We start from the raw sequence: 23,222 nt of genomic DNA on the forward strand, positions 1-23,222 counted from the left end.
CCCGCGCGGCCGGAGGGCGCGCAGCAGGCGGCGCCGCCGCGCCCGGCGGCACGCGCCGAAACCCCGCATTTCGCCCCAAAACCGGCTCCCGTTCCGCCCCTGGGCACACCTACAGCGCGGGGCTAAAAGCCCGGCCGGGGGGAGGCCCCTGTAGCCCCCCGCGCTCGCTCCTGCAATAACCACAGCGGGCAGTAACGTGTGAAAGTGCTCCAGAGCGCAAAATAGTTTATTTAAAGAATTTACAGTGTCAAATCTTACACTTAGGAAAGACGTCGGCGCCCGGCTCCAGCGCGGGCCCCAGCTCGGGGGCCGCTGCTGCCGGAACCCACCAGGAACCTCGGGTCCAGGCAGGTCTTCGGTACAAAAGGATCCCCAGGCTGGGACGGAGCATGGACGAGGMCCCACAGGTTTCCAATCCCCCCTCCCTCCCATCTTTATTTTCCATTTCTCTTAATTACATATAAACCCTCTCCAGCACAGGTAAGGCGATCCCCACCTCAAACATGATGATGTTTAAGAAGAGACAAACGATTAGGGCCAACACTGGTTATTTCACATTCATGGTATTTCTACACGGGGGTAGAAATTCAAGTAAAATCAAAACCTTTGGGTGGCAAGTTCTAAATMAAATATGGTCTATGGTTTAATAAATATTTAAAGTTTATTCTCTCTTTTGTTGTGGATGGGAATATGAGTGTTGCATATCACTGTTTTCAAGATTTGCTCTATTACAACCTAAAGCTCTTAAAAGTCCAGTGGTAGAGATCTAAATCCACCTACTTTTAGCATGTTCAGAATTTAGCTGTTAGCTAGTTAAGACCTTGGGTATTTTAGTAGTGGGAATTCAAGAACAGAGTATTACGGACAGATTCTGGCACCCAAGAGGAAAAAAAATTAAATGACTTCCAAGCTGTTACCTCGCTAATCACGCAGTGCCAGCAGTTTGAGAAAGCAAGTAACCATATATTGCACTTAAACGGACACTCACTCGTCAACTAGTACAGCATCAGCTATTATACACAGCTTCTTTCAGACTATACAATTTGCTTTACAAGAAGTCTAAACCACGAACTACATACATACTAGGTAAAAGATCCAAATCAAATCAGTATTAGATTACAGTCACAGTTTTCATTCAATATAGGTCAATTTATTTGGATGAGCTGTGGCCCCCTCTTCCCCCCTCCCCCTTGCCAAAAAACAAACGAGCACATCTTGAATTTCATACCTTGACAAATCAAGTCTTGTTTTATAAGCATTAAGATTGTGCATGGTCCTCTTAAGGCCACAGAGTGTTATATTACAATGTGGACATGTATGTCCCCCAGTGGGAGGGGAGTATCCTTCAGAAATTAAGGAATCCCTGAAACCTATGTCTTTGAAACTCTCACTGGTTGGTTTAAAATAAACTTAAGGAATCAATTGCCTATGCAATTTACCAAGAGGTTTTGTAACAGACAGCAGCTATTTCCTCCCTTAGGTCTATTCTTTACCACAACAAAGCTTTTTCTAGCCAGTTCTTAAAAGGAAAAGGTACATTTATTTTGTTTGGTAATTACTTGTGTAGATGAGGTGCGAGTAGCAAGACTCATGAAAAAATAAAAATAAAAAGTCACCCATCCTTAAATTACTGCCCTGTTAATTGCAAGCTAGTACTGATGCATGGGCCATAAGATTGAAGAGTTCGTTGTATAATCAGAAAAAGAGTGTGAATCTGAATACAAAACCACTGTATTCTACTTCAACGTTGGGTATTTCCTCTGTCCAATTCTTCCCAGTCTTGAACTTCCAGTAACCGCAGGAGACTGAAAAAGAAGAATAGAAATTAAACCTACAGGGAGACTGCCTCTTGTGTCACGCTACTTTTTTAAACTCTGCACACTTTGTTGGATGAAAGATCAGATTAGCAGTTGCTAATTCTACTGCTTTATCTTGCAGAATTCCCAAATGCTATGAAGGTAGGGAAAGCAGGGAGACAAACCAGGTGACATAACTGGATTATTTTTCTAAAAATATGCAGGAATAGTAGGGAKGAGAGCAAAAACAAAGGCAGTGATAGCATAATCAAAATGCTAAGAGATGGTAAGAAAATAGTGAGAAGAAAAAGCAGAATTTGTACTGAAACTTAAGGCCAAACATGGTTACTTTAAGGGCAAATGTTGATTAAAAACAGCTAAAGCAATAGGGTTCTGTATAATATATTCTGTATAATTGATTCACCCAAGCAATATTTCACTTTGCTTAACACTCAGCACAACTAAGTCTATTGCCCTGTTTAAGTAACAACAACCAGGCTTTTACTCACTTGTGCAAACTGAGAGGGATTGTAGAACTGTACTGTTCCTGCTGGAGGTCCCCCTGAAGGTGGTACAGCAGAAGGCTGGAAAGTGGATTAAATCAGTGTTACAGAACTGCCCCTCAAACTCGGCTTGCTTAGGCACACAAAGAAAACGTTCACAGTAAAAATGCCAACAATACGTACAGAGCAGCATATTGTAACGACTGCAAAAAGTGCCGGTACACTTTGCATCCACATCTTTAATATTACTTGCTTAACGTAGGAATTGGCAAAACAATGTCACATGCAGAAACTGCAGGTAGCTCTGAAAATCCAAGGCATGCAAAACCAAAACAAGACACCAGTGCCATTTCACCAAATTAGTACCTTCCGCTTTTGTTAGTAGACCTTAGGACTTGCCCCAAAATAAACAGTCGGTGTCATTTTTTTGCTTTACTATAAACTATCAGAAAGAGCGTGCCACCCCTTTATGGTGACCCTAGGGTACTCACTCACAGCAGAGATGAAGCATTCCTTTAATTCCTACAGGGGTTTTGCAAATGAAATGAGCTACGTATCATTACTGATTTGAAACTGGCAGCAACAGTCGTTTCTTTTAGTTTTCTTTTGTGTTTGCTTGACTCTTGTTACTTGATTTTAAAATCAACTGACCTCTGGTATCCCAGAAAAAAGGATTGATCATAATTGCTAAGTGAATCACTTGAGTGAAACTTCAACATAATGAAAAGCATGCCTGGATTACGTGCATTCTCAAATACAAAAAAGGCTGGAAGACCCTGTTTGAGCGTTAAAAGGAACGCTGCATCATTACTCACTTTTAATGCTATTTCTGTGAAATGAGGAGATAGGAAAATGGCTAAAAGTAGCATTAATAAGTATTTGAGCAAATGCAAAATAAAGAAGGGAAAATAAAGAAGTTAACATAAATGAGAACGGCCAGCCACATGTACCTGATTAAAATGCTGGCTTACTTCACGTGATAATGAACTCATTGAACTAGAGCGCGAAAGCTACAAAACAGCAAGAACACACAAATACAAAAAAACACAAATAAAAGAAGTCGTCATGCATGTCACTGCTCCAAGCTTTCAGTCGTTTTATTTAATTTTAAAAGTCTCACTCTGCCAATGGTTAAACCAACTTCAAGTTAAAAAAAAAAAATTGTAGAGCCAGAAGTTAGTTTAAATCAAAAGGACTTCTTAAAGCACAAAATTATGTAGGTACAGAAAACATTTAGTAGAAACAAAGGTAATGTTACTCTGCCTGGCACACAGCAATCTAACCTCCTGTGTCTTGCATTTACTATTAGTCAAATTAAATGCATGCATGGAGGCAAGAAGAGACTCCCAAACTGCTACCTTAACATCTCACTCTGAAAAAAAAAACGTTTGTAAAAGTCTATTTGTATAGAACAAGATCAAAACACAATGAAMGACATGGAAATTGAACTTTTCATATAGACTTTGAGGTCTTTTCTGTACAATTTTGGATGCTGTCACTTGTTTCCACCTCAGCTAATCATCCTCCATGGAGTTACTAGCTGTTTCACAGTGCCCAGGTGAAGGTGACTACGATTAATGGTTAAAATACACTGCACAGGTCCTTAGCCAACTACTTTGAATCAAGCCTTACCTCGCCCGACTGGGAGCCATCAGGGTTGGAAACAGGAAGCCCGGATCCAGGTGGAAGCATTGCAGTGTTTAAATACTAAAGAAAAACAATGCACTTCTTTTGTTTTCATCTTTGTTACTGTATCTCAAAGGCCCATTATGATGCTAGTTCACATTTCTGCTATGATTCCTTATCTGACATACAGCAAATATGGAATTTACAGCACTGCCAAACTGGGAAATGCAACCTTTAGTGAGTTTCCCACTTCCATTTTCACTTGTGCTCTGCCTTCCCTATTTTTTCAATGAAGATTCAGAGATTTCTGCCATGCCCCCACCCCACTCCACCCACAAAAAGAACCCAGAGTTTTGAACTGYGCATACACATCACCCCAGCCCACCTCTGGATCAGCAGCTGCAGCAGGGTCTGTGCTGGGTTGATTTGCAGCTGATCCATGCTCTCCAGCTCCACTGCCTTCCAGAGGCTGAGGTTCCCCTGGGACTACAAAGGAAAAAGGATATAACCAAACACACTATATGTAGGTAATTGACTTAACAGAATGAGGGTCATCAGCAGAAATGATTTTCTGCAATATCAACCTATTCCCAGAGAGAGAGAGAATCTGAAGAGGATAATGTTAGTATCTCCAAATGCTTTGGTCTTGCTACAAAAGCAAGAGAAAACAGCATGGATAACCTTGCTTGTCCATATGCAGTATCACTACATGCAGTACAGCATGCAGTGATAGCAAAARCGGACTGACAAGCAAGTATGCAGGTAAGTCAGTCCCTTCTCTTTCTTTCCCAAATAACAATCCTGGAAGAGAAATAGGTGTCAGCAGTGAGTAGCAGATACTTGGCAAGTGAGGAACACTGCACAATTCAAATTTTGCCCTTTAGATGACCCAGCTGCTCTGTAACAAACGACTGAGTGCAGAGCTAAGCTTTATTAATTCGCTTCACTGCAGTTTCTAGACCAATTTCACTACTAATAACAAAAAAAAAACAACAACAAAAAGGAAATCATTGTTAACAAGAGTGCACTGAGTTAATGAGTGTTCATTAAAGGATACATAATGCACAGAGAAGCAAAGKAAGCCTGAAATATCCTCCCACAGATTTGGGAACCCATGACACACCTGAATTTGGKGCAAAGACATTTGCAGGAATTGGCATTGGCGCCAATGGAGCAAATAGGTCTGATGGAGCTGGAACAGCAGCACTYGACTTCGTTCCACTTGGGTTCAGGACATCAACATAACGAGCTCTGCTTCCCGCTAAAAGAAATATCCAGAAACAACAGAAATAAGACACTGTATTAGCTACCTCTGGCTATTCTGAACAGTCACCTAGTTATACCACCATTCAGAATCAGAAAATGCCCGGGGATAGTGTCACTTATGTCACAGAACAATTGASAGTGATTACAATGTAGAAGCTAGGCACCAAAGTCAACACTGGCGAAAGCTCCACGGCATCAGTTGCCAACCATTCGCAAAGACTTTCAGAAGAGACAACATATCTGTGTTTTGATTTTAAGAAAAAGTCCGAAATAAAAGCAGTATATTACCTGCTCTTCTGGAAAAGATGTTGACAGGAGCACTAGGGGGGCCACCAGGCCCAGGAGGAGCAGTCTGGGGAACTTTAGGAAATCCTGCTGGAGGGGGTGGTGGAGGTTTACTCTGCAGGGAGGGGAAAAAAAAAATTAAACCACATTTAATTGATAATGTTAAATCAAGTCTTCAGCTTGGTTCCCTACTTTTACCTATTCAGAGTATATAAAATTTGATATACAGACACATCCAGTAGCATCAACATACTCAAAATTCTTCAGTCTGACAATTCCTTATCTAACCTCAGAAATCTTCCAACTTACAACCTAGACTCACTACAAAAGGAGTGGCAACACCAGGGGTTCTTACTATTTGTTTACAATGGTCTAGAATAATTACCTTGAAGGATAAGGATGGACAAACGGTAGACTTTTTGCTTCAGAATGCACTGCTTTTTCAAAAACAGACTCCTCCCTTTTCCTCCTCTATTCTTCATGCAACAAACCAAATGACAGGCAATTGTCTACATGATGTCAGTTTTTATGAAGCTTAACTAAAACTTTCAGCAATTTAATTTTAAAATTCTATCATAGTTACTAGATCGAACTACACAAGTACCTGAGGACAGAAATGGTTCCAGAAAGATGAAACATACAAAATTCTGCTTATTAGTTTCTAGTGTTGCACATTTTAATCCAAATTCAGCAAAACGTACCTCTTAAGAGTCAATAACAAGTTAGAGAGAATTATCTGCTAGTACAGATTTCAGAGTTTTCCACTTAGGCAAATATAGAGACCTAAAATTACCTCTTCTTCTGGTTCATCCAAATTAACCCAGCGTTGTTTCTTTTCATCCCAAACAATCTGCAAAGAAATCACAGTTAAAGGTTAGATGTTTAACTTAGGCTTATTCATCTCAGAATAAGTATAATTCTGAATTTTTTTCACATAATAACATTTTCTTACTTGTTGTCAAAACAACAATCACCTGCCATCCAGAAAAACAATTTAAACAAATTAAAATGTATAGAGATAATTTATTTAGAGGCCTTACTGATTTGTTCTTGTCATCTGGAAGGTAAGCTTCATTCTTTCCTTTTCCCATCAGCCAGCGAAACCAGGTGGCACCAGTCTAAGAATAAATACATCCAGTTAATTCTCTCTCAAAGAAAAAGAATCATGTAATAGTTTATTTTCTTTTAAATTCTCTCTCTCTCTTTTTTTTTTTTTTTTTTAATCTAGTTTACCTTTCTAGGTGCTGACTCATTCTTTTTTTCCTTTTTAGTCTCTTTCCTTTCAGGAATAGACGGAGCAGGAGGAGAGGGCTGTTTTGCTGCAGAGTGGGATCTCTCTCGGCCCACGGAATGGACAGAGGACTCTGAAGTGGTCCGAGATCTTCGCCCATAGCCCTGTTATTACAAACATACAGAAGAGTACAAAGTCTTCACTGCAGGAGTGAACGGCCGATGTTTCATTTTGCTAAACAAATTCCTTTGAAAACTTAGGAGGAGACACAAAGGCACCAGCAGAAAGTGAAACACAGATAAAAACAGAGATTTGGGGACAGAAACAGTCTGCTTGCAGCATACCCTATGTTTTGAGGACTGAGATGCACACCTGCATCTTCACCCCAGAGCCCAGCTAGATGTAAAGCAGCACAGGCTTAATAAGGAAATAGCTAAGTATCTGACACCAAATCTTGCTCATAAAGACAATTTCAAGATGCGCCAATACACTTTGTGCTTGCAAAGACCAACCACGATGCTAAGATTTGAAGAAACGTATGAAATAAGGATACCATGCCAGCCATTCTGCCATAGAAATCCTCCTCTCTCTGATCTGGGAAAGCATTTCTTGATGGAGACTCTGGGGCAGTTCTCAGCATTCCTTAAAAAATAAAATTAGATGATGTTAATGAAAACACTTTAGTGATTTTTTTTTCCCCAATAGTYATGAGTCTTGTGCTACAAATAACTTGAACTTTTAAAGAACTGAAGTTGCTGAGATTTTTGTTATTGGATGGGTAATTAGGTTTGTTCTAAATACAGGTCAGAGTAAGCCAAGGGATGCAACCACTGGTATGGAGTAGTATATGTTTCTTCACGTCTCTTACACAGCTCTCCCAAGTTTAGTATGTCTGTCTTCACACGTGAGAAACAAAACTCATCAAGGCCTTTGAGGCTGATGTCCAGAGGCAGAACTCCCTGAGACTCCAGCCACAGACCTTGGAGACAGGACTGCCAGTCCCGGTTTATTCAGTGATTCGATAAAACAGGGAGTTACCTGCTGGGGCTAAGCCATAATCTGGTGATTGACATCTCTTAAGCTATGCTCAATATGCAAGATTAATACTTTCTTTTTTCTTTTTTCAATTTAACTACTTGATTTTTTTTTAAATACTAAGATATTTTGCATTATCCCCCAAATATTTCACTTCCCTTAAAAAGGAAGAAAAGGGATTTTTAATGCTGCCAAACCTGTTTCTTGGTTTGTATGCTCTTCTGAACGTGCTTCAGACTCTTGTGGTGGCCCTCCTGGAGGTACCGTTGACCCTACATACAGTGGTGATGGTTCAGCTCCATACTGATTGGGAAATCCCGCAGGTGCAAAGCCAGGTCCTGGACCAACAGGTGGAGGACCCACCGAATAGAACGGGACACTCTGAACAGCTTCCTGGTCAGCAGRAGGGATCATGGCAGCCGACCCATCAAGGATGGTCTGAGGTGCTACAGCACAAAAGAATTAGGAGTACTAATTAAGTGAAAGATCCAGAAAATAAACCCTTGCTATTGCAAGTAACACACAYGAGTGAAACCTCACTGTTTCCATGACCCTCTTAAGAGGTTTCTAACACGAGAAACACAAATGTTCGTTTTCTTCTTTGTCATGAGGAAGGATAGGAAACACTAACCTGAAGGCATCAGCTGCACACTTTGCATCTGTTGTGCCGTACTGGGCAATAGGGATGCTAACAATGCATTTTCAGTACCAGGACCCATGTCATGGCCGACTCCTGCTCCATCACACTGACTGGCATGGTCTAATTCAGAGCTTGGTGTGCTGGACGCGTACTGTTGTGGGGTAGATCTGTCTGCGTTATAAGCTATTGCACCCTCCTGCACAAGAAAGCAAGATCTTGTTAACTCTTCCAGATGTTAATGTCATAAACCAGGGGAACATTTAGCAAGGGAAATCTCAGAGTGAAAATAGCGCAGGTCATTTGTTAGTATTTAGTCAAAAAAAGGAAAGAGTTACAAGCCTTTTGTCAAGTTCAACCAAAATACTTAAAGAAAAGGGTTTTACCAAAGTTAGTTAAATAGATCAAGCTTTCAAGTTTGTAATGGATCTTTGTAAAGAAAGAATATACCTTCCCTTCGACTTTTTGTTTGTTAAAATTTAGCTGCACTAATCACATAAAACTTTTGTTTTTTTCCTGGCAAACAAATCCTTTGCTTATAACTGGAATTATTACATCTTAATAAGGCTTCCAATTCTTCTTACACCAAGAAAAGTCTCTTGCACAAGTTACACCATCCTTTAATTATTCTGCAGTGAATTTTAGGGCACTAAAATACAGTACATTCACTTGATTTAGATCATAACATTTGTATTTTGTGATCTTACGATGCATTCACCTCATGTTTCTATAGTTTAAAACATTTTAAAAATGAAGATTGACATTAAGCCTTAAAAGGTAATTTTTCATTGTGACATGTATATTCTGTACCTTGATCTGTCCATCCACATGTCGAAGCCTTACTAACCATGAAGGTTCAATAAAGGATTCTTGTTCTGGCTTCTCTTTTATCTGTGGGTCAAACAGGCGTAGCTGTGATGACATCTAGAAGAAAGAATCATTACAAAGATTAACTTTAAAAACAGCATTTTAAAAAGCTAACTTTAGTTAGAACTTAAAAACTACAGTATGAAGCCACAAATACTTAGTTCTGAGGAACATTCATCCATAGGTTACCTGGATTAACTGGCCAATAAGTACAGGTGAATAGTAATGTGGATCTTTAAGGACAGTCCTGGAAATTACTTCACAATAATGAAAAGCCTGAGCAGCAAGTCCCATTTCTGCGAGGCGACAAGCATAGATGAATTTGAAAACCTGCAGAATGCAAGAAGGTGAAAAAGCAGGTGGTCAGAAAGTCCTTAGAAATTTCAAATAAGAGTTCACCATTTCAGTCAAAGTTCATATACACCATTTGTCTATGCCAAGCATGTTTAAAAAACAAAACCAACAGTCTAGTCCCTGCCCCACCACCTCAATCTCCTCTTCCACCCAATATATCCTATGGGAGTAATCTATCCAGTGCAAACAAATCCTGCTTGATTTTTCCTTTGGGATATAGACTTATGATAGCAACAGAAGGAAWAATTCTTGAGTCCAGAATGCCCAGAGAAAAACACAAAAAGGTTGACTCAAGGACAAACAACAGGGAAAAGCTACTCTGCATAAYATTACCTATGGGAATTTCATTCTGGAACTGATAAAATAGTTTCTATGCTAGACAAAGCACATGYGAGATAAACACCTGGCAAAACCTGACAAAAATACAAAGAAGCATCTCTTTACCTGGAAATTGGGTAAGCTGCCAGGCTGACTGCCCAGTGACTGAGCATATTCATAGGCTTCTGTTCTTTGAATGGCTTCATTGGTGGCAAACTTCAAAAAAGGCAAGCTACTGGGGAATGAGGGAAGAAAAATATTAATTGACAGTGAGATACTATATACTGTCAACAAATACAGATCTGTGAATTCGAAATAAGATGAGAAGCAGCAGAACACACAGAAGGAATAACTTCCTCTCTTAGAACATAGGATGACATCAGAGAGGTATCTCAAACAACTGTGGCAGTGGTGATGGCAGAAGCACTGCAACTCAGTTTCAAGCCATTAGGCTTTTATTTTCATATTTTAAGAGTTAAAGACAAACAAACAGGYAAACAAACAATGAGCTAAGCCAAACCTATGATTCGATCCGATCAGGACAAGCTTTGTGGTCTTCCTTGTATAAACTCCAAATCCAACCTGGGCCATAAGGTAACAAAAGTGAGCAGCATCCAGAAGGCCTTTGGAAGCTGTAGAAAAGTGAGAGACAGAAGTCAGGATATTTTCTCTCAGTAGCACATCACAATTCAGTGTTCCACATTGTTCTGTCTTTGCATTCAAATATATCTTTACAATAGACAAAAGCCCACAAAGAAGTGYTCTGTTTCACATTTTAAGCAGCAATTGTTTGTTTTCAAAACAAATGAGCAATTAAGTTTTCAGAAGTTCAATCATCACCCTGTTCATTCCCCAAGAGTTACCAAGAGTGTCTCCCATGGTAGCAATAGTCCTGGATTCCAAGTCCATGTTATTGGTCAAGTTGGATAACACCATTGCTAGATGCGGCCTCCAATCTCCCCATTTCTCATCTCCACAGCACTAAAATTAGAAGAATTACTTAGTCACACCAGTGACTGGAGTTTTACATAGGCGTTTCAACCTAAAAAGAGGACTAAAAATCAACTTATCTGGCATTCTAGGCCAGATATTTTTGAGAAGTAGATGAAAAGATTACTACTGGGAGCTACACTACTCACCACGGCGCCTGCTTAAATCTCAACTGCAGCTTCAACTGGAATCTTACCGTGGATGCAGCTGGCATCCTTCCAGACATGAGCTGGTAAACAGTCTGCAGAGGGTCATTAATTGGGAGACTGTTGGCAAATCTACAGAGACATTATACAGAAAAACAAAAACACAAACACTKTGGGTAAGCAGTTAAAAGCTACTTGAACACAGAGTTCTAGTTTAGTTTTTGAGCAGGAAGTATAGCTTGAAAATGCTGCACTGAAATTGCCCAGGGATAATGCTCAATAGCAAAACAATTAACTGAGTGGATCAGTCACTAGCATATGGCAATCCARGCTGGGTGGGTGAGGGGGGAAATCAATTCAAAATCACTTAATTTTGATACTAACAAGAAAAACACTGTACCTGGTCATAACTCTTGCATGTGTTCTGCTGTCCATTTTACTGGCAAGCAGCAGAGCGTGACCCCATAAACCATGCTTCATGGCTGACTCCAAAGCATCCTGATTAATACAGAAATTAGTTTATTGGAGAAAGCTTAATGTACAGCTTAAATTAGCTTACACAGACAGCAACTGCTTTATGTTAATAGTAGCAGCTGAATTAAAAATGTTTGCTTGGTCAAATCCTAGCACATGAATACAAGTTTTTGATTTTTAACTTAAAAGCTTTAATCAAAATACCACTCAGGTATAAACTTAAACAGTAGCATAAGCAYTTACCTTCTTACGGCCATAAAGCAGCAACTCTCTGAATCTTTCTGTCTCTTTCTCAAGGCTGTCAATTGTGGTTATAAGACTATCTGTGAGAAACGAGAGCTGGGCTTCACCAGATTCCTCTTCGACTTGTTCCAAAGCCTCATTAGTGAAATCRATCAGATTTGCTTCGTTAGGCGACTTCCCAGGGAGCCACACTGTTTTATGATCTCGTAGCAAAAGTTCAGCCAGATCTGTTCCCACCACAGTCTATACATGGGAAAAGAAAAACAAAAATCAAAATAAAMCTCCAGTCATATTAAGGATATGGTCATTCTTATATTCAGTGATGTCTTCACTTTGTCACTACAACAGCAATGGCTGAATATCAGTCTTTTGAAGACTTGAAGGCAAATTATCTGTTTCCCTCTTCTGCCAACCAGCGAATTACCCCCAAGATAAGACACAATACATATATTTCTATCTCTTATATAAATAACATTTTATGTATAAAATATTCTAGAAAAGAAAAATTCAAGCAGCAGGACATACCCCATTCTGCCTGCACARCAGTACAATGAAGTCCCACAGCAGACTTGCAGATTCTTTATCAATTAGATTTTCATTCTGAAAGCACTGTGTAGCTTTATTTTGTGCAAAATTGATAACATCCACTTTATGGGTGTCATCCCTAGGAGGAACAAAAAAAGAGGTGTTTATGAGACAAAACATTCATGTCATCACTGCAAATAGCACAAGGAACACATTCACAGATGTGCATTATTTAAGCAAGTAAAAAGCAACAAATACTTTGAGTCACTAAATCCTCTAATTTATGGACATTTATAGACATTTTAAAGTTCAATAAAGAAATGAAATCTGAAGCCAGAAGAGTCATTTAAAATCTCTAAGAACATACTTAGCAAGAGGACCAGGAAATGCTCTCATCTCCTCTTGCTCTGGAGAATGCTGTAACATAGTCTGAAACACAAATACAAACAATGAGAAATTCCTGTAACTCTGAACCTGGATCTAACCTATAACGTAATCAAGGCTCTTGCTCTTGAACAAAATACATATAACCCACAAACTGCACATGGATAATAAATGTCAAAATCTACTTCACATAAGAAGTAATTCTGTAGCATCACTTATATGAAAAATAAAGTCATGTTTACTATGAAAATCCTCCTCGCATCCCCTTATAATTGTCCTGGTGCTGTTCCAATACTTGTGTGTGCAAGTACTAGTACAAAAAAGACACCTTACCTCCATGCTGTGAACTTCAACCAGAGCTGGCTGTCCTTCCGAAGGCAGGTTTGGCAACACTTTTATTAAGTAGCCCCCAGGACCAAACCGAGCACAGATGTGAGGCACTGAAAACTTCTCAGGTGTTGAGGGCCTTAAAGGTACTGAAGTGGGGAGAAAAGGTGAAGTAAGCAGCAGCAACCTGACCGGCAACTTTTTGAATTTACTGTTATATTTAACCTATTCAGTAACCTTCAGTAAAGCAGAGTCTTCAGAGATTTGCAAACACAAAGTTAAAGAATCTTAAAATCCATAAAATGTCGTTCTATGCAGAAAGGGTAAGAAACAATAAGGGCAAATCTAAAGTGAAAATGTAATCATCCCCATGACATATAAGAAGCATAGTTTAGCATCTGTCTAAAAAGACATTTACAATTGCAAGTATGCAATACTTCGTAGCAAACACCACCGAGATGCTGTTTTGGATATACCCAGATTTCAGCAAGGGATTATCCTYGTGCTGAAAATAACCAAAAACTTTGCTCAAAATTGCCAAGAACGATGTTTTCTTGTTAACAGGCTCCATGAACACATGAAAGAATCACATACATACATAATAACAACAACAACAAGAACAAAAACTAATAGAAGGGCAAACTGCTCTGGGAGACACCCTTMTACCCCCAATCCCTTCCCTCCACGACCCCGCTGGTGCAAATACCTTGCTCTACAGCTGACCATCCGCTCTCGGGTGGGTAGCCATAATCTGCAAAGGGCTGTTGGCCATCAAAGGTGGCAGCGTATCCGCCGTACGGGTAGTCTGGGTGGAGCGACACGGCCTGCGCAGTGTCATACGCGTTAGCCGTTAGGTCATGATTACTTCTATACAGCTGGCTCTAAACAGATYATATTAGTAACTGTTAGCGGAGAGGGGAGTTGCATGAAGCGAGCAATGCAGCAAACACGACTCAAGAGACTGTAAGCATTTTTTTGCCTCCCGTTTTGTTTGTTTAGATGGTTCTTAAAGCAGGCTTACCACATCACTACAAAGGACTCGCACTGGGGGAAGCTCCCCAGCAAGTCAGTTAGTATCTCTTAGCATTCATCCCCTCAGTGTTTTAATTCCTATTTGATCTGTTCACATCCAAATGCATTTAGTTCTTTCACAGAATATCCATGTGCCATGGGCCAAGGACAGCACTGTGACTTTCAGGGCGCAGTGTTGCTCTATCACCAACTAGGGATGCAAAGCAGGAGTATCCTTCACCTTTCTTGACAGGAAATCTGACTCAAGTAGAGCTGATAAACACCTCGTTGACTTAAAATGCCTACAGAAAAATGCCTAAATGATCTCCAATACTACTTTCAATATTATTAAAAAATGGAGCTCAGACTGAAATATCACCTTGTCTTCCAACAGACTTAATGTACTAACACGTAAGACTGTGGTTAAAAGATATTTTTGACTAGCCTAACAATTTACTTGGATATTCTCTGTATTTTTCAGGTATTAGTATTTAGGCCATAGTTATATAAATAACCAGAGGTTAGATTTGGCTTTGTTTTTAAATAAAAGATAGTATCACACAAATGTGGAGTTAGTCTTGCAGACTGCAAGTGCAGTATTAGCTTTCTTGCTTGTGATGACAAAAATGATGCAACACTCAGAGCCAACTACAGCCAAGCACAGCAAGGGCAAGGTTCTCACAAACAGCAGATGGATTCAGTAGAAGTTTTCTATTTCTGTATATGTGGCAACTTGCACAACTGAGTGCTGATTCTGGTTAAAGTTCTCTTGACAACTATGACAAATATTAAGTTCCAAACTGTATTAGAAGGCAGTTTTAACTTACAGAGTAAGAGCAGTCAAAATGCATCTTCCCCAAGCTAAAAACAGAAATATTTTTGCATATTTCTAATTTCTAACCCACTCCTACTATACAGGATTAAAGTTCATAAAGATTACCGTAAAGTTATCAATCCTGTGCCTAAGAGCAGCTCAGCTGACAGACAATACCTGATGTGTCCTTTAGGAACTCACTTGTTGGGAACGAGAGCTGAAACTGCTCTGGTGGCTGTGGACACTACGGGAGCTATGGAGACTGTGAGCAGAGCGTTCGCTGTGGACGCTGCGTCTGTCGAAGTCGTCGCCGTACGGATCTCGGGGAGGTTCAGCTTCATCATCAAAGCTGCCAGCGAAACGAGGGTCGTACCGCCAGTGATCTTCATAGCGGTCCAGTCTGAAGAACCAAGAAAGAAACAAAGCAAAAAATAAACATAGCCATTAGTATCTTAGGGGGAAAGCAACTTGGCTGCATACCAATTAAGGAGAAAAATGTAATTAACCTCAAAATGGCTTTTAGATTATTTCCCAGATTGAGGGTTTTTATTACAGTAAACCAAAAGACATTTGCTCGGGAAGCATTCCATCATTCTCTGAGAGTGTTCTAGGAAAACCCAAAGCACATTTAACCAGTCTGAAAACAAGCCTTATTTGTCTTAAATCCTTTACCCAAGAGTGACATGACAGTTCACTTTTCCCCCTCAGTTCCCTCTGTTAAAGGAAAAGGAAGAACTAGCAACATGATCTGTGAAATATTTTGTAMTAATACATTTTAAGAGTCTGCCATAGACAGTATCAGCCTCCTTACGATATATTAGCAGGAAGATTTTGCTTACAAAGCTACATAATATCCCAAAACTCTGAAGAGTGGCACAGCTATCACAAAAGGCAGGACGTGGATGGAATGGACACACCTGTTACCATAAGGATACGCTTCTCTCTTTTGGTAGGGGTTGTGTTCAGCATCGTACCAATACCTCTGGTCATAACTTCTAGGATCTCTGTATCTGGGGTCATATGCCGAGGAAAAACGTTCCCAACGATTTGGATCTTTGGAGGACAAAAAGCAATGGTTTAGCTATTTGAAGACATTACTTATAAGTTTTCTCAACTCCTTCCTCTTTAGTTATAGCCAGTAGCTCTGAAGTATATAACAAAAGCAGAATTAACATACTTAAAGCATATAAATATATTCCTTTTTTTTTTTACTTACTAGATGAGTTTAAAGAATGTGTCTCGCATTTGTCAGATAAAGAGTTTCTAGCTAAATGTACAGTAACAATGTYTAAGGAGACAGTCCATCAGACAGACCTGCTGTAACAACTTTAAAATTTAGTCAGAATACAATAACTCGAGAAAAAAAATATCATCTAATATAGACTTTTGCTGTGAGTCTTTAGAGCAGGCAGATTTTGTTCAAAATTCTCCCTGGCACTATCCAAGCAACCACCTTCAGGTTACCAGCCAGTATCTCTCTGCACGAATTCAGATAACTACAGACAAGGCCAAACTATGGACAAGGTCAGTTTCTGTTTACATCCCCCACCTAAATTTTGCAATCTGGCCATAGGTTATAGGCTAAGGATTAAAATCAGAAACCCTAGCTGGGGTATGCATCCATCCCAAGCAGCAAAAAGAAAAATCAGTAAGGAAAATGGCTCCCTTTATTTTCTTCTCATTATTTGTGCTGAGCAAAAATCAGGCAGCACAGTATGCAAAACCAAAGTCCCCAGATCAATTTTCAGCCAGTAAACTTTATTCTCATTATGCTCATTAGCTGTGGAAAATAATTTATTAATATAGAAAGAAAGAAAAAAAAAAAGTAATACTGGTTAATTTTTAAGTCAATCTTCCCCATATATGTATTTCTAAACCAGAAATTTATATACAATAATGCAGAGCACTCTGACACCTTACCTCCATAATCATATAAGTTAGAGTAATAGCCTGAATAATAATCACTCCATCCACCTTTTGTATAGTAATCTTCATTATATCCTTGCCTGAAAGAAAGGGCACAGAGTTATTCCTCCTGTGATACTTGTATTTTCTYCCCCAAAGCCACCAGGGGATCTGCAGAACTCCAGTGCCACAACTAGACAGTTAGAAGACTAATTTTAAAATAATATATTTAGAGGAAATCTAGGAATCACAAAATTAGACCTCCAAACCAATACACGACTAAATTGCTCAATGCCCTCAGAAGCTGACAGTTGTTATTACACAATAGTTTAGTAGCTTTTGTAAACTGCTTTTGTGACAAATCCAGTTACTTATGGACAATTAATTTCAAAAACTACTGCTACAACTAGCATCCTTTGAATGGTSTCAAAAGCAAAGAGAGCCATTTAATAGGCAATGAGGTAACTGCTGCCTCAAGTTTGAGCTTTTATTATATGTTATTTTTGGGAAGCCATCAAACAGTGTCCAAAAGAAAGCTCCAATGTTAGGTGAGAGCACAGTAAAACACAGTGCAAGTGCAGACACATAAACATCCATGTATATGTGCACAGGAGGGAAAAATTAAATGACAGTGTTGAATGACAGAAGCTTCTGGGCTCTTCTATGACAAACGAACATACAATTAACCCCACAAACCCCAACGTGGTCAAGCAAGTCGAGTGACACTGAAAGAGCACGTAGAAAGCTTGCTAACGTGACGCCTACTTTTGCAAAGCAGGAGRCTTGATCTTATCACAAGAAGTTTAGGCACCCATCTTCTCTCTCCCTTTCAGAAGGATGTTATTCCTCTCCCCACTGCCCTAACTCTCCCAAATATCAAGCTGCATCAATCCTGAAATATTATGTGAAAGTTGCAGGCAAACACTGTCACATTGGCTCTCTCACTCTTGGGCTCTTCTGCCCTGCAGCATCATGGTACAGCCCACATTTTAAACTCGCCAAGCACAGTATCCCCCGAGTGCTATCTCGGTATGACTAGAAATCATTAACTCATCTCATCACAAGACATCTCAGTGCACTTAGATTCACTTAAGAGGATGACAAAGTCACCACACTGAGTCACTGTTTTCGTACTTCTCAATGCCAAAACTTCCTACAATCTTTCCAGAGGTGGTAAACAGAATTTGATTCTTAGTTTCTGTCTTTTGAGAATATAAACCACCATATATTAGAAGGCCATGCACACTGTTATGCTTGCAAAGCAAGTCCCAGACGAATGTACAAAAGTGCCATTTACTAACATAACTAGGGAATGCTGTTTAAGTGCTAGTTAGAAAGTAAATTAATACCAACTAACAAAACTATGGCCTTCATTGCTCTTTCATCCCACACAGGTAGGAGAGCTGAACAGCCTCAATGCTGATTCTGTTGCATAGGATGAGTTCTTGAGCTCCTTCCCTGCAGCTTATGTTATAAAGTTTCATTTGGCAAAGTTACAGGCTGAACTTCAGGACRTGTAAATCGGCATTCGGTGCTAGGATTACATACCTAGAAGAAGGCCGGTCAGAGCAGTGACTGGCTCTGGAGCTGGGACGCTCGGGCTCAGGATACCGGTAGCTCCCAGCCTCTGGAAACGCAGCACTGTTGCTATCGTAGTGCCTGTATCGTGGGTCATACTGGCCATAGCTGTCCTCCTATGGAAGAGAGATGGACATGTGAAAAAAGAAACTTCCTACCTCCAAAAGTAGAAATCAAGTGAGCAATAAAGCTGGTTCTTTCAAGAGCAATTCCAGACTTCTTCCCCCTTAACACAAACAAGCTCGGATATCTGCAGAGATGCAGCTTTATAGACTGAAGCTTTCAGTGCCCCTTGGGGCAATATAGCCCTTTGTGCATAGATTTAGGTCCATCGTTATCCAAAACTTAAGAAGAAAAATACACGTGCAAAACTTCTGAATTAAAGGCACTTCAGCGACTACATTAGCCACTCTATTAAATTGCCAATAATTCAGGTAGGAGGTGAGAACCAAGTTCAAACGCTCGTACAGCTAAGATGGTTACAACTGCCAACTTTTTCCAAAATTGACAATAAAAATACTTTGACATCTGTGCCAAATGGAATTGATGTTAGTAACCACATTACATTTCAAGTATCTTTGTAAAATAAATTTAAGATCCTCCTCACATCTTTCAAGTCTATTTTTGTAACTGGGGGTTATCACATTGCTGGTTCAGCTTTAATACATAATAGATATTATAAATTACTGAATTCAACAAGGGGCAGTACAAGGACCATCTCCAAAAAGCTTTCTGCACCTTTTCCTGTTATTTTCAATTTTCCCTAAAATTAAATACTTCATACAAATGCTACACTGAATGCTTATCAAAACACCACTGTTTAAGCCTGTAATTTAAAAATTTAAATTACTAATACGTATTGAGAAGAAAAGAAGGGGGAAATCAATATTTACCATGTAATAAAGATGAGCTGCGGCCCTGGGGTCTCCAGGAGGGTAAGGTGCTGGGTATGGAGGCTGGTAGGCATCATACGGATGTCGATAGTAATAATAAGGATTTTGTGGTGGACCAAAGGCACCCTGAGGAGTCTGAGGCGGGGGTGGCCGCTGCAGGTCTTGCTGCACACTTGGCACTGCCGGGGTGGTGGCAGGAGCAGCTGTGGAGGATGACTGTGCAGGCACTGGTTGCTTCTCCGGGCTCACGGGATCACTCCCTGTTGGGAGCTGAGCTGAGCTGCCCTCTTTGGGACCCGTGGGATGAGCAGGGTTACCAGGCACCTGGTTCTCGTGATGCTGGCACTCCTGCACGGCTTTAGTCCCTGCCTGGTGGCTTGGGGCTGCTGAGGGCTGCCCAGGTGACGACGGCTGCTGCATCTGAGGCGCTTGCATTTGTGGTGGAGAGGGCACTGCTCCCTGTACAGCCTGGTATTGGGTATCTTTTGTTACCTGCTGATAGAAATGCTGTTTGTCATGCATTTCAGGACCCACCTGTCCAGCACTGCCAGCTGGCTCTTGAGGATACACTGGTCCACCAGGAAGCGATTGATTATGCACATGTACAGAATTACTCGCACTGCTTTTCTCCAATGTCCGTGATACTGAGAAGTCATGCACACCAGCAGCTTCTTCTTTGCTATTTGAGTGATTTGTGAAATTATTAGCCTGAACTACGGAACTACCAGGTGGGACTAGTGCACTTGCACTTCCACTGGGGTGATTCGTCCCTGGCGAAACAGCTGAGTTAGCCCCTGGTTTGCTAGCAAGTTCAGGAACAAAGCCTTCAGAATGAACATTCATTTGACCGTCTGGAGTCAAATTAAGCGGAGTTTGCATCAGCAACTTTGCAGGATGATTAGAGGCAATATCAGAGGAATTAACAGGGCTTTGCAGTAAATTATGGTTTAACAGATTAGTATTTGGAAGTGCATTCACTAGCAGAGATCCAGCTTGCATCACAGGTGATGGCACATTCTCCCCAGAGACGAACCCACCAGCACGTGAAGTTTGGGGACCCAATGCAGGCCTGTCCCCAACCCCAGCATCCTTCACTGGCTGATTGTTTTCATTTCTGTTTAGCTGATTAGATAAAGAAATAGAAAAATTAATTGGCTGAGCTAAGTTATAGCTTTGATTAGGCTGAGCAATGAGGATAGGCTGATTTTGCAAAGACTCTGTAGGTGGAGAAGACAATAAACTTGCATAACCAGAACTTGCCTGAGACTGAAGTGCCTCCTCTTCTCCCATTTTGGGAGGATTCTCAAGATTTTCAGAAGACATATTTCCATCTTGGGAAAGATGCACAGCAATAGTTCCTGGCTTGTTTGGTTGCTGATTAGACAGGCCTTCATCTGGTGGCTGAATGACTTCCATGGTTTGCCGGGCAGGTACATACACTGCAGGAGCAGCAGGAGCTAGAAGAACATTTCCTCCAAAATTAGGCAACTCATTATGAGCCCACAGAGTTGTTGCTGGGCTGTCACACTTCTTAACCATGCCCTGAGCTCTTGTGGAGGACCTTCTCTCAGACAACAACTGTGTATTTTCCATACCAGATCCAGAGTGCAACATATTTCCAGCTTCATCAGYGACGGCATGAGGCAGGGGGTGGACCTGAGGCATGAAAATGGTTTCCAGATTATCCGGTGGCTGTTCAAGATTACCTGGAGAAGCAGTCGGCATGGCTGTATTTTTCTTGATATTCTTTTGGTTTGGATGGTTCTCTCTCAATTCAACCACCATCTTCGCTTGGTCGATCTCTGCAGGTTTTATCCCAACTCCATGGGACCTCACAGGTTCAAAAGAACTATTTGCACTTGTCTGGAATACTCCAGTAGGCTTAGGAGGGCTGGGAGTTGGAGGCTGGGAGAGACTGCCATGGTAGTTCTTGCTCATGTTTAGCTCACTTGAATCCCCTCCCAGAGGAGAAGAGTCAATCTGTTTAAAGAAGCTTGCAGAAGCTTCCTCATCAGGCTTCCCACTTTCCTGCTGAATGAACGTACCAACTTGCTCATGAGGTCTTGCTGAGCTAGAAGCACTCCGATGGCTCCGATTGCTGTAGGTGGAAGAGACACTATCCGGTCGAACAGGATAAGGTAGTGAATCAGGTGCCTCCAAATTTGGTCCTCCCTCAGCTCGGCTCACGACAGCATTCTTGGGAAACACCTGAGCAGGTAAGGATCCGTAGCGGTACGGATCGGAGCAGGCAGCTGGGGACAGAGCACTCATGTTTGGCGGTTCRCTAGGCAGCACTTCCTGATTCTGGATACACTCCAGGTTCTCAACATTTTCATACTGTGCCCCACTGTTTCCAGATGGGTCACTGGCATGCATTGTGTCATCGTTAGCAAACACAGAATGCTTACTGGTCTGCATCTCCTGGGGACTGCCTACAGCTTTAGGAAAATACTGGACATCCATTCCTTTTTGTGCCRTCTCACTGGCTGAGCCTGTCCCAGTCTGCATCTGAGACACAACATTTGTTGCAACCCGCTGAGGATGCACTGGCTGGTGATATAAGGGTCCCACATTTGGCTGAGCAGCAAATTCAGTTTTCTCAGCCATGTAGTTTTTTTCAGATGAAAGTATTTCCTCATTCTCAGCTTCATCCCCCTTGAAAAACATCGAGAGAGTTCCTGACTCTCGATCTGTGGGGGTAGGTCTACTTGATGCATTAGACATATCTAAAGACTGTTTTGGGGGGTTATTTTCCTGAGCTGTGGGAATAACAAAACTGGAGTCTTGCAGTGGTGGCTGTGGGTAAAACTGCTCTTGATAGGGTTGATTTAACCAAGAATTAGTCATTTCTGCGTTCTGTCTAAACGTATTTCCAGGCTGGGTGCTATTCATATGATGACTGTTACCTGCAGAGCTGTTTTTCCCATTTTTTTCACAGCCAGCTAATGAAGGTGCTTGCATGATATTTTGTGGAACAGCTTGGTGCACAGGACCCTGCTGCAAATTTGTCTGTAGAGAAGGATGAGAAGTGCTAACAGAAGTCTGAGAAAGGTTATGAATGTCAGTTTGAAAAGATGGCTCAGGATAGGGCACAACATTTCGAACTGGAGACTGCACGTTACCYTGAACGGGTCTCCACTGAGACATGGACTGCTGAGGAGGCGGAGAGAAGAGTGTTGCAGTGGATCCCGGAGAAGCATCGCTTGGTTCTCTGTTAATATCCTGCCTAACTCCAGGTTTGTTTGCTGTAGACACCATTCCAGGATGCCCACTGAAAGAATTCTCAAGTGCTGCTCCTGTGTTATATTGCAATGACGCTGCAGGGCCGTGGAGTCCAGCATCTGCATTTGGATAAACCTCTGTCGTACTATTTGTAACATATCCTGGGGGCGGTGGAGAAGCTGGAATATTAGAAAACGTACTGGGATTTATCCCTGCTTGAGACACAGCAGCTGATAAAGGCGTAGGCAGTCCRTGAGGATTGTCCCCTGCGTGGAGAGGTGAAGGATGCATAACAGCTGGTTGGGGAAACATCCCTGGGGCAGGATTTTGCATAGCCAGCACGTGGCCCTTGGGCACGGTACCTGCAGGGGACCCCTGGGGTGTTTGTCTGCCAAACGCAAAGGGGTCTGTGACGGGTTGCACGGGGACAGCGGCTGCATTTGGGCGTTTAGCGAGGGAGCCGCCTCGCCAGAACACGCTGCGGGCCAGAGCGGCCGGCGGGGGAGCCGCGGCTCCTGCCGGGACGGTCTGCGGCGGCTGCTGCATGACGGACTCCCACGGGCTCGGAGACCAGGCGAGGAGCTACCAGCGAAGGCTGCTCGCGGGGTCCTGCTTCCACACTGCAARAACAGGAGGATAACAAGTCAGTTTTGGTTTCATTACACAAAATGCAGTGCTTAAAGCTTATTCGGTTCTGAAACTAGCTCACAGAAAAAAAACTTGAAACTAAATGAAAGATGTCCGTATGTTCTCCAGAACTCATAAGAAAGATCACACATAACATTGCATTTC

At 41.4% G+C, this 23,222-nt stretch overlaps 1 protein-coding gene across 1 annotated transcript; it reads right to left on the minus strand.

The window, feature by feature from the left end:
- Positions 1-493: 493 nt before the first annotated feature.
- Positions 494-23,002, minus strand: SEC16A (SEC16 homolog A, endoplasmic reticulum export factor). The gene is made up of 30 exons (XM_026049157.1): positions 19,209-23,002; positions 18,286-18,431; positions 16,753-16,838; positions 15,750-15,885; positions 15,034-15,232; positions 13,714-13,888; positions 13,014-13,156; positions 12,664-12,725; positions 12,297-12,435; positions 11,772-12,014; positions 11,455-11,552; positions 11,105-11,186; positions 10,782-10,899; positions 10,439-10,550; positions 10,045-10,150; positions 9,436-9,576; positions 9,190-9,303; positions 8,374-8,578; positions 7,940-8,188; positions 7,261-7,349; positions 6,710-6,871; positions 6,517-6,594; positions 6,270-6,326; positions 5,480-5,591; positions 5,049-5,186; positions 4,311-4,411; positions 3,932-4,006; positions 3,250-3,309; positions 2,306-2,380; positions 494-1,805 (listed from the first exon to the last, which is right to left on the minus strand). The coding sequence occupies exons 1-30, from the start codon at positions 22,974-22,976 to the stop codon at positions 1,737-1,739; spliced, it is 7,338 nt and encodes a 2,445-aa protein (XP_025904942.1). The 5' UTR covers positions 22,977-23,002; the 3' UTR covers positions 494-1,736.
- Between the last annotated feature and the right edge of the window lie 220 nt (positions 23,003-23,222).

The sequence above is a fragment of the Nothoprocta perdicaria genome, unplaced genomic scaffold, assembly GCF_003342845.1.
Source record: "Nothoprocta perdicaria isolate Ctin4 unplaced genomic scaffold, notPer1 scaffold_6, whole genome shotgun sequence".
NCBI lineage: Eukaryota > Metazoa > Chordata > Aves > Tinamiformes > Tinamidae > Nothoprocta > Nothoprocta perdicaria.